This window comes from Solanum verrucosum, unplaced genomic scaffold (assembly GCF_900185275.1).
Source record: "Solanum verrucosum unplaced genomic scaffold, falcon-dt-bn FXZP01000125.1, whole genome shotgun sequence".
In the NCBI taxonomy this organism is placed as follows: domain Eukaryota; kingdom Viridiplantae; phylum Streptophyta; class Magnoliopsida; order Solanales; family Solanaceae; genus Solanum; species Solanum verrucosum.
The window spans coordinates 1461871-1474868 of NW_026019923.1; the positions used below are offsets into that span (position 1 = coordinate 1461871).

The window sequence follows — 12998 nt, forward strand, 5'->3', positions numbered from 1 at the left end:
AAAATACATAGTTTAAACCAAAATTACAAAATCTTGCCGAATCCCCTCCCTACACTCTACTCTACTCTAGGTGGCGATGGGTTTATGAGGGTGAGGTATATTGGAGGGACAGAAGAAGATAATCAGTATGAAATATTATTTATGTAACTTATTTTTCTGCTTCCATTAGAAATTTCATTTTCCTAATTTTGGAGGTGCATGAAGAGCCAATCAATATGAAATATCATTTATGAAACATATTTTTTCTGCTTCCACTAGAAACATCATTTTCCTCATTTTTAAAAAACTCGTTTTCCTAAAGAATGAGAAAACATTTTCTAATCATCCATACCAAACCTATCTAACTATTTCTCTTCAAATTTATGTCATTTTCCACCACTCATCTTTTATCCTAAAAGTCCTTCAATTGATACCACATAGAATCTTCAATCTTTATTGAATCTTTTTATTTTCCTTCTAAATCATGTTGTCCAAATCTCTGATGTTCAATCTTCATCATCCTCATCCCCACCATGAAATTTTCACAAAGCCAAAAAACATACTTTCCCTTACAACATCTTCAATACCAACCACCTTAACCAATAGTACTAAAATTCTTGTTTCACAAAAAAAACTTGTACACACTTTTTTCAACAAAAAATGTAACAAAAACATTCTTTTTCCTATGGCATCATCAATTAGTCAATTTGATGAATTTCACCCTGATCCTAGCCTTACAAATGATGATCTCAAACCTACGTCAATCGATCAACGTAACTTTTCAGGTTGGGAAATGGCTAGTTTATGGATTGGACTAGTTGTTGGTGTGCCCTCATATTATCTAGCTGGTAGTCTAGTTGATCTTGGCATGTCATGGTGGCAAGGTATTGCAATTGTTGTATTAGCCAATTTAGTAACTTTAGTACCACTTATATTAATAGGTCAACCAGGCACAAAATTTGGGATATCATTTCCTGTTTTAGCTAGATCATCATTTGGTATTAGAGGTGCACATATTCCAACACTACTTAGAGCTTTAGTTGGTTGTGGTTGGTATGGTATTGAAACATGGATTGGTGGTGAAGCAATTTTTCTATTATTACCAAAAGTTGTTAAAAATTCATCTTTGTCACAATCAATATCTTGGCTTGGCACATCACCTCTTGAATTTGCTTGTTTTATAACATTTTGGATAGCACAATTGGCTATTGTGTGGAAAGGGATTGATGGTATTAGAGAATTGGAAAAATACTCTGCTCCAATACTTATTTCACTCACTTCTTGTTTACTAATTTGGGCTTATGTTAAGGCTGGTGGATTTGGTCATATGTTAGATTTATCATCAAGAATCACAAAATCCGAATTTTGGTCACTATTTTTCCCATCACTTACTGCAAATATCGGATTTTGGGCTACGTTAGCACTCAACATACCTGATTTTACTAGATATGCCAAGAGCCAACATGATCAAATTATAGGCCAAGCAGGGCTACCAATATTTATGGGGTTGTTTACTTTTGTTGGTGTAGCTGTTACATCATCAACGAAAGTGATTTTTGGTCATGTAATTTCAAATCCCATTACTCTTTTAGGTGAAATTGGTGGATTGTTTACAATGATTTTAGCTATTTTTGGTATTAGCTTAGCGACAATTACAACAAATATTGCAGCAAATGTTGTCGCGCCGGCTAATGCATTAGTGAATCTTAGTCCTTCAAGATTCACTTTTAGAAGAGGTGCAATTTTAACAGCATTGCTAGGGATTGTTTGTCAACCTTGGAGATTGTTGAAATCAAGTGAAAGTTTTGTGTACACATGGTTAGTTGGATATTCTGCATTATTGGGACCAATTATGGGAATAATTTTGGTTGATTATTACTTAATTCAAAAGATGAATTTGAGTATCAAAGATTTGTACACATTGAGTTCAAATGGTGCATATTATTACTCAAATGGATATAATTTGGCTGCAATTTTGGCTTTGGTTGTTGGGATTTTGCCAGTAATTCCAGGGTTTTTGCAGAATGTTGGGATTTTGGATTCAATTCCAAAATCATTTGCCATTATTTACAACAATGCTTGGTTTTTTAGCTTGTTTTTAGCAGGGGGACTTTATTGGATTCTTTCAATTTTAAAGAAAAATCAAAAGGAAATAGATCCTTTGTTGCCTAATACATCTTAGGTTAGTCTCTATTTATACAATTGTTATTTTTCCATTGTATTTGTCAAATATTGAAATAAAAGAAATACGTATAGTATTTGTTTTCATATTTTCTTCTCTTGCAAAAATAGGTTGCCTTATGTGTTACGAGCAAGAGAAATGACATATTTTCTCTCGCGATATAAGTCCATGCATTTCATGTTGTGAGTTGTAACGCAAGATAGTTAGATTGTTCATAGAATAAAGTTATATATGTATGTGATGACTTGTATAAAAGTTATAAAAGTCGACATTATTAGAGGTATTGAAAATAGGCAAATATCAAGTTTCAAGCCTCTTTTCCCCCCTAAAAAAGGGAAAAACATAGCTAATTAATGGAAAAATAAACAGTAACAGAAGGGGAACGATTAATCGTTCTCTGGTTCGATCCAAATGCAGGATTTTGGTTGGATCAAGTTGAAAATATTTGGACTTGAGTAAGCTTTGTTGACAGAGTAATCAAAAGAGTAGTATTTGCAATTGGCCAAACAGCAGAAAACGCCCTTGTTGTTGTCGTGAAACATTGGGAAATATATCTTGTTTTCTAATCCCTGCGCAACACATGTTTTCAAGTACAATCCTCCAGAGCTCACAAACAATGTTTTATTATCCAAACTTTTTATTTTTTCCCTTTCCAACACTTTTCCATTTATTTTGTACCTCCAAACCTCTACATCCCCTTTTTTCGCGACTTAAAATCACAGCTAATATTCCTCCATTATCAACATCTTCTGCTGTGTATGCCTTTCTAATTAATCCTTGTTTTGAACTTGGAAAATAACTCCCGTAAAATTTCCACCTAGGTCTTTGTGCAGCTGAGTTTTCGTTGATGCGTAGTGTTCCCAAGTTACCTTTATCTCCGAGTAAGTAGATAGTATTGTTTTTGAAAAATAACGAATTATTGCACCCGGTTACCATAAATTTTCCTGGGTTCAAGGAGTAGTGAGACATCCATTCGGTATCTCCAACTTTGATGATGTACACATTTGGGACATAACTAATCATGAGTTCAAAACCAAATGTGGTAGTTCTCTTGATTCCAAATGTGTAACAAACCCAATAATAAGACCAACACAATTCAAACTCAAACAATCGATAAATCTATTTCATTAACTTGTAATTGAAATTACAAAGGAATTTAAGAACTAAATGGAAATTGAAGAACACAAGTAAAAGAAAGGGATGAGAAGTAGAACTCAAAGAAAGGGGATGAGAGGGCTAGACATTTTTTCTCAACAATTTGCATAATCCTTAAATCACATATCACTACCCTTTTTGATGGAACCGTTCTCATGCCCACTACTCAACCCGGATCCCAAATTAACCTAGCCCTATTGCTCGTTCTCGGCCCAATAGCTCTTATCAGCCCAATGACTACTTGTGTGACCTCGATATCCACATTGGGCTGGACTTAGTTCATAACAAAATGTCTATATATTTTCACTATGATATGAATGTTGTATTAATTACTTTGTTAACACCTTAGCTTGTTTGGGTAGTTGTTACCCGTGGTATTGAATTATATGTTGAATATATAGCATAAAGTCATACAAATCTATCATGATTTACATGCCATCGTTACCCCTTTTTTATTTCATTTATGAGATTAAATTCTCTCCACTACATCGTTAGTTTATTTTTAGAAATACTTAATTGTCTTAATATACTCATATATTGAGATTAACTTCTTGTCCACTGTAATTTTCTCTTGATTTATATGGTGTAAAATTCAATAAAATAAAAGCATTAGTTTAGTTTGGTCTCGGTTTTGAATGACCAAATCTTGTGGGCCTCAGCCCAAGTTAATGGGCCATGTTTCAAATCATTGGGCCCATCTATCTCATTTTCTTTTGTTTTCTAAAGGCCTTCTTCAACAACATTCAAATAGCTGTTGTACTTGATTTTTTGGGCCTCTTTCTAATGAGCAATATTTGGACTGTTGAAGAAAGGGGTAATGCTTTGAGAGTACAGTGTACACATCTAGCTAAACGCTTCAACTCGTCTTTACTGTGTCAGTTGAACAGTACTCTAAATCTCCAACTTACAAAATAATTATATGAACACTTTCAAAATTTATGTGTCAGTCAGCATCTGGTGTCCACGAGACAGAATAGGAAAAAGTTTGGAGTGTTTAGCTGTCGGTTAATGTCAAGTTAAGGTGTCTAGATGTGTGCTTCAAAGTTAGAGTATTTACTCGTCAGATAATCCTATGTGTTATGTCTAAGTTTAGCTTAAATTACTATAATAACAAGAGGAAGTCAACAACATATCGAGTGTGCATGTCACATCAAATTTTAACAACTCAATATTACTATCATAAAACTGTTTTGTAAAGTTCACCTCTCAATTATATATAAAAATAATATTTGTCTATCGCATAACACTCACATAATATTTCTCCATATTGTATTCAATGAAACTTGACCCATTAATAAGATATTTACTGTTTTCTAATTACTATTAATTACTAATTATTATTTTTATTGCTTTGCTAGTTCTTATCGTCTTATTGCTTCAATTTATTTTCAATTTTGTTGTCACTATCCCTTTTCGTAATCGTTGGATTTTAGCATCCATAATCAGTTAAAAATATTAATTATTTTTTCCACAACAAATAGAAAATAAAACTAATATCAGGATCTGCAGCTTATTTAAAACAACAGAAAAAAAGTGAATTGAAAACGAGTTTATCTCACTTTATACTTAGTACTTATATTTTACAGTAATAAATAGCTGGTAGTCATTATGTTTCGCTCTGTCTCAATTTATGTAGCATATTTGAAATTTTGAGAGTCAGCCAAGGTTTTTTTGGGCGGATTTTTTCATTTGTCATTTAATTTTTTAAGGTTGTTAATTATTGATTTTATAGTATTCTTACATAATTTTCAAATATATAAATTTTATTTTTAAAAAAACTTATAGCTTTTATGTTCGAGCTCATGATCAAAATCAGAAATTTGAATCTCAAAATTTTAATTATATTATATAAATTGGGACAGAGCGAGTATCAGTTGGACTCATGTTAACCTCTAAGCTTTTAAATATTCTTAATTTTTTATTACTTTTTAACGAGGATGGAATTATAGTTCTGCTTCTAGATTCCGCAAAATTCAGTAGTTTTGACCCGTTATTCTACATTTGTATTTACAATTTTGATTAATTTGTATAAATAATTTATGTAGCACCTAATATATATATTTTTTCTAAAATTCAAAATCCTAGTTCCGTCTGTATTTTCATTAAGTTGAAAATTTAAACAAATTTATAAGTGGATGAACTAACCTATTAATATGTTAATTAAATCCGCCCACTAAAAGAAAACAAAAGAAGTAATTAAACCTAACATATACTCTTAATTAGTATTAATTCCAACTGTCTCTGTCTAATAAAAAAGATATCTAAATTTAATTATGTAAATGATTAAGTATTTAATTCTAACATTTGCTTGCCAGTTGCCATGCAATTACCTGTTTAATTTGACGTCGATGGATATTGTTTTATGGTGACGTTTAATTAATAAAAAGTAAATTAAATTAAAAATTACACTGAGATAATCCTCCTTTCTTGACATTTTTTTATAACTAAATTCGAAAATGTCATGTCAAACTTCAGATAAAAAAATGTATGAAGTTTTGCTTGTAAATGAGGTGTTCTTAGACAAAGTACAAATTACTATATGAAAATATCGATAATTTTAACTTGTCAAATTAAATTTCAGATAAAAATACAAAAAAAAAGAAAAGGATTGCTATCAAACTTTAGAAATTAGATTTTTGATAACTGCCTAACATCAAATTGTATATTATAAACTTCACACTCAATTTTTTCAAATTTAATTTCTTAAATGTGAAGTTGATTTGAAACCGCCTTCTAAAAGGATATAATAAAAGTAATAAAACCTAACATCATCTTAATTAGTATTCTATGAGCCTCTGTTTGATAAAAAACGATATCTAAATTATTAAATGACTTATAAGTATTTAAGTCCAACATTTGATTTGATCTAAACTAAAAACAAAATAAAAATTGCCAGTTGCCATGCAACATGTTGTTTAATTTTGACGTCGATGAATGTTTATATGATGACGTTTTATTAATTAAGAAATAGTAGCACTTTTGTTTACTTAACTCGATAAATTTTAATTTTGATCCTTATGTTTTACTGTATATATTATAACTTTTAAAGGAAATTACACGAATAAACAAATATATACTAGTTAATTAGCTAACATAATTATAGTTTGAATTAATTACCACTCGCAACCTCTTTTTAGCTATAATTATGTGGGCCTCTCTCCTATCTTCCTCTCTCTCGCGTCTCTCCTCTCTTATACATATATAAATACAAATTATACATATACATATACATATACAATTATATGACAGATATACAAATATAATTCACATCTCTTCACTTTCTGCCCTCTCTCGCTTGCCTCTCTCTCCTCCCTCTCTCAATCTCGCTCGCTCAGATTTACAAATACATATGTATACCAGCTATATATATACAATAATCTGACAGATATACATGTACAATTCGACAAATATACAAATACAATTCAACTCTCTTCCCTCTCTTGCTCGCCTCTCTCCTCCCTTTAACATGTAGCTACGAATCGTAATTATGAAATTATAGCTATGGAGCCTAATAAGTTATTTTTAGTGGCTATTTGCGAAATTTTCCCAAACTTTTAACTAATTAAGATGTTTTTTTTTAAATTTCTTTAAGTAGGAATTATATTATATTTAGATTATTTTAGAAGTATATTAATTATCTTTAATATTGAGTAATAGTACAAGTTAAACAAAATACATGAATATAATTAAACAGTAAAACAATTAATAGTTCTAAAAAACTATGAATATTCCTAAACGGAGGGATCAAAATTGTACATTTCAAGTATTTAAAGATTAAATAATTGTCCAATTTTTTTTGTATGTTTTGAACGTTCCTAGGAACCTAGAATCTAGATTCATCTCGCGATTTTATCAATCTTTGATCAAATTTTTCAATTTTTTATTATTAAAAAGTATTATCGAACATCAAATCAAATTGATTAGAAAACTTATCAACTTCGGTTCATTTTTTCTAAAATCGTTTTTTTTTTAATGCAAATGAGTAGAATAAAATGAGGACTAAATTAGTTTGATCTGTTCCAACTTTTATTTTATTTTTTGATATTTATACTCTACCCTAGCTCCTATAAAGAGAAAAAGGAAATATTAGGATGTGGTGCATGCATCTCTTGATATAGTTTAACAACTTGGTAAATAGAGACAATAATTATTGGAAATATTGTCTTCTTTTAATTACAATCTCTTTCATAAAGCACACAATAAGTCCACTTAAAACCGTATACTTATTAAGTCCCGTGATATTGCATGATCGAATAATATAAGAAAATTAATGAATCGTAAAGAAAAGCGTTATTTTTTAAGTGAGTAATTAGGTGTTCAAAATGTAATTTTTTCGAAAAAAAATAACTTGAATGAATTTGTTTTTTTTTTTTTGAAAAGAAAAGTCGTTTTTTTTCATATGAAACATTATGTAACATATTTTAGATACTTGAAGGGCTGTCACGTCACAAGATGATTATTAGAAAAGTTTTTCTTCGTTGATGGATGATGATCTCATAATCATCAATAATCTTACTTCTTTTTATATTAAATCGCAATTTTATTTTGCTTCTGATTAATAAATTGACTTTGTACGTATTTAACTTACGCCAAAAATTAGCTCACGAGAGAAGAATCGATAAATAGAAATAAATAATTATTGGAAAAATTGTATATAATAGCAAACTATTAATTCAAATTAAATGCTATAAATATACTTTGATTTAATTGTACCCTATAGCAAACTATTGTTATTTTCACCACTCTCCCTGTGGAATCTCGCTCGCCACTCTCGTTTGGTGGCAGTCTCGCTCGCCTCTCTCGCTTTTATACAAACACAAATGTATAAAATGTGTTTGTGTTTGTATAAAGCGAGAGGAAATTGTATATATATACATATATTTTCGTTCCCCTCTCCTAGATCTCGCTCGCCACTCTCCCAAATCTCGCTCGCCACCCTCGCCTCTCTCGCTTATACAAAATGTATAAATTGCGCTTATGTTTGTATAAAGCAAGAGAAAATTGTATATACACATGCAATTACATATATCTTCGTCCTATACACTTATAATTATACAATACAAATATTTCCCTGCCCAATATTCTTTTGTCTTTCTCTCTTTCTCGTTTTATACATACACAAATTATACAATTGCTTTCTTTTGTATATGTATAACGAATTATACAATTGCTTTCTTTGTATATGTATAACGAATTATATAACTGTTTTTTTTGTATATGTATAGCGAATTATACATATATATGTTTGCTATGGAGCACAATTATATAAACTTGCTATATCATACAAATATAAATTTTGTATTTGCTATATGTGAAAGTTGCTCATATATAATTATTGGTACTGAGCCCACATCATTAGACGTGACAATAGTTTTAGAAATATTGTCTTCTTTGACAATAAATCGTAAGCACCAAGTATTTTCAACCATTGACATTAAAAGAGATATGAAATTAAACAGTACTTAAACCTCGTAATAATACTTAAATCTGATGATATTGCTAGCCCTTCTTTTCTTTTCTTTTTCATTTTTTCTTTTTCAAACTCATAATTCTATAACATCAAGAAAATGAGAATATTTCAAATCAAATATGACAAACAATGATTTTGTTTTAATAATACTAGCAAAAAATCTAGTGTAATTAGCATGTATCTCGCATACCAGATACACGAGCGAGATAAGAGAGTGACAGGCAAGATTGGAGGGAGGCGAGGGCGCAAGATTTGTCTATGCATCTTAAATACATGCGAATCTATTTGGATAGATTGTATCTAGAACATATTAACCTAATTTTGAGTCTATATATTCAGAGATGCATGTATCTAGACGTACCAAAATTTGATAAGATTCATAATATTACAACATATTGTGTATTTAAGTAATTAGATTATATACTAGTAAGATTATTATAAGTTACCCTTAAATAAAAAGTTTTGATCCATGGGTCGACCCTGATCAAGTTTCAAGGGCCAATGACTTATATGGGCTGGGTTTATAAGCCCTACTTTTAAATGGGCTTGAAAACCGCCCCCATGGGCTAAGCCCAAGAATCATCCAAAAATCATAAAGAAACCAAATTTCCATCCAACAAACGACATGGGACTCGATCCAACATCCCCTCTGCATATTTAGGATTGGACAGTTGGAACATAAACATATAACACAAGGGCCCCCACATAAAAAATAATAAATTGAGATAGACTTGACTCTAATATCATGATTCGTATATATAAAAAGAGAACGTCAGACGTAATTCACTTCAAAAGTTAGCTTATAAAAGGAGGATTACCCTATACCATATAAGATGACCAGTTTCTCATCCTACAAATGATATGAGATTCCGTCTTTCTGATGCTAACCTTTAATAAGATCGAACGATTCTTTAATTTTTTTATTTATAAAATATAGTTTTTTTATGAGAGAATGCAATTAGCTACCCTACTATGATCATTTGAATTACATATAAAAAAAAGTCCACTCGGTGGGTGTTAAGACAATCATAATGTCCTATACTACACGAAATAAAAACAATTAAAGCAATCAAAACTAGCCATTGACATTTTCATTTCATCTTTTTTATATTTTCGTTTTACATATATTATTTATGATTATATACAAAGAAATAAATAAACTATGGTACAAGATGACGTGGATAAAAAATCATGCAATGAATCAAGAACAAAGTGACAAAATAAGTGACCAGCTTGGCACAACCCTAACCACACATGCATCATCACATTTTTATTTGATAGGATGGTTAGATAATTGACTTTTTTTTTAGTTTTTCTTTTTTGTTAAACAACTAATTTGCAGGTCATTCGTGCCTAATAAAATTACATAAACTAAAAATAATGAAATAAAATTATGTCAACGCACCATTCTAAATACATAAGTTCATGATCAAAAAATAAACTATCATTCTTTTTCGAGCTTGCCTCAACTGTCGATTGTTTACTTTACATCCTAAACTACCAGTCTCTTTGTATTATAGCTCGCCTCGATGCTAAGTTGGTGAAATATTTGTTCTCAATCGACAACAAGGTATGTGTTTTAATACAAAATGAATGATAGTTTAGATAGGTAAATGAAACGATAAATTGTTGAGGTATGAAATTCGTATGATAATTTAGATGTGTTTTTAATTATTTGCTCTAAATACTTCAAGAAGTAGTACGTACAACTCATAGTATAATTTATATCTAAATCACATATTGATATTTCGTTATAAATATTTACACAATCAAATAACTTATAAGTATACATTTCGTAAGAAATGACATTAATTGATAGTGTTGTAAAATGGTGACGATTAATTGCTATCATATAATTTGGATAATCTTTACACTATCAAATATATATAACTTTATATATTTTGTATAATAGTATAAGAAAATGAGTAAGTGAGAGATTTCTTTTCCTTTATTTTTATTGGTTTAAGGAAGTCAACTTGAGAGTTTCCTATAAATTAAATGATTAGTCAATTTTTAGATTTGGATTATTGAAAGAAAAAAAGTCAATCTTTTTTATATTGAGAGCACCCATTGAGATTAGTGAAATGTTATATTAGGAATATACTTGAATATGTACAATAATAACTATGTCCCAAATATATATATATATATATTAAGGGGCTAAATATTTGGAACCATAGGATAAATAAATATAGTGGTTATAAGGTAGGAGGGCACAAGGTCAGACACTAATTAATTGAGGAAAAAGTTAGTAATTAATCACGAATAAGGATTGAGAGGTTTTTTTAATTAAATATAGAGTGGGGACTTTATAAACTTATTAGATATTACTATTATTATAGTATGACATGCGTGAAATAAAGTTAGTAATTAAAATACCAAGTAATTAATAGCTGTAATGCATGGATTAGTTTAGTATTAGTGTTTTGGTTGGATGGAGGATGAATCTTGACACATTAATTTATTTTCCTAATGGAAGAGATATCACATGTCTTATACAATTAGTAATTCCAAATGAGAGGACAAAAAAAACAAAAACGAAATTAAAGTTAATGAAAAAAAAAAGTATCTAAACATAGGGTGTGTTTGAAAATGTTTCTAAATATTCTGAAAATAACAATTGGTTTTCTTATTTATTTTAAAGTCTAATTATATACGTAAACATACAAATCTGTAAGTATCACTATAACTTCTAGGGTTGTATATTGGTTAGTTTAGTTCGATTTTAAAGTTTATTAGTTCGACTTATCAAATTTCGATTATTGAACGCTATTGGTTCGATTATCGATTTAACCGTTAAGATTTGACAAAAAAAAAACATGGAAAATTACTTAGAAACAAAATGACAAACCAAATGAACCATGATATGAGTTGACAGATTGCATATTTACTCAAAAGTAGACACTGACACATTGTAGAGTAATCGAGAGTTTGTGATCGACAACCAGAAATAAATATATGAAACTAAGCCAAAGACTTTACATATCAATATAATTTATTAATTTACGATCAGATTATCGATTAACTCGTTTAAAAAACCTTAAATGGTTAAGAACCGACAACTCGATAATAAAAAAAAATTAAAATCATATAGAAACTTATAAATTAATAATCCATTATCGATAACCAATAAGAAAATTCAATTTGAATTATCAATTTCGATTTGGATTTGAACAGCCCTAATAACTCCCTATGTATTATATCAAAACATATGTTGCATTTGCTTTAGTATGATACAAAAACGATATAAATTTATCCGCATCGAGTAATGATGAAATCATATCGCTCTAAAATTTATACTTTTTTTTTTAAATTTCTGAAAAAATAATAGAATGATCATTATTTAATGTTGGATTTTAATATGAGTGATTCTATTGGCTATATGCGTGTGTTGGTCTCATGCAATTTTGGATGATAAGAGGCCAGGTCACTAATAAAGTCAAATTAAATCAACCAACCAATAAAAAATAGTTTTTTTTCTCTATTTAACACGTATTTTCTTCTTTTATTTTATTTCAATTAAGGTGATGTAATTGTTTGGAAATTCTATATAATGGTGTGCTTATCTAAACCAAATTTATCATGCTTCGAATTAGATGTCATTTTTCAAAATTATAAAAATCGAAAAAATTGAATGCACATCCCCCCCCCCCCCAAAAAAAATAAAAAAAATAATTGTTTTGCCTTATATTTTATGGAAGCACATAAATATGGATATACGAAGTAAATAAAATGGACATATTTGTTTTAACTATAATTAGTTAGTTCAGGACTTTATTGGTGAGATTAAATTAGGTATGTTGTATTATTTATCACATAGTCATAGTAAATTAGTGTGATTTAATGTGGGTAGGGAATCCAAGTCAATTTTGATAGGGTGGGACTAGGATTTTAGTTATACTCGAGTTTGATATAACACAATAACTTTGATTGAAGTTTTTGTATTATTTGTTTAAACAATTACTTATCTAAAATCAATAACAACTATTATTCCAATCCAAAACTTATAAATTGAAAATTCTAGTTATGCCTTTTATGTACAATATGTTATCATATACAATGCAACATTTATAACTATCGTGTTTCAGTGAGTTTAAAGATTCACTTGACAAAGTCGTAAATATAATGATTGAACTGACAAATATAGTTAAATACAAACGTCTTCCAACTCATTGCGTCTAAATTAAATGAATATCTTCTTCTTTTGTTTTT

The 12998-nt window shown here is 29.4% G+C and overlaps 1 protein-coding gene across 1 annotated transcript; it reads left to right on the plus strand.

The window, feature by feature from the left end:
* The first annotated feature begins 355 nt into the window (after positions 1-355).
* Positions 356-2231, plus strand: LOC125826207 (purine-uracil permease NCS1). Its single transcript, XM_049505531.1, has one exon. The coding sequence runs from the start codon at positions 464-466 to the stop codon at positions 2159-2161; it is 1698 nt and encodes a 565-aa protein (XP_049361488.1). The 5' UTR covers positions 356-463; the 3' UTR covers positions 2162-2231.
* The last annotated feature ends 10767 nt before the right edge of the window (positions 2232-12998 follow it).

Bases quoted from the DNA above. Each gene is read 5' to 3' on its own strand.
- LOC125826207 (XM_049505531.1), top strand. From the start codon at position 464: ATGTTGTCCAAATCTCTGATGTTCAATCTTCATCATCCTCATCCCCAC.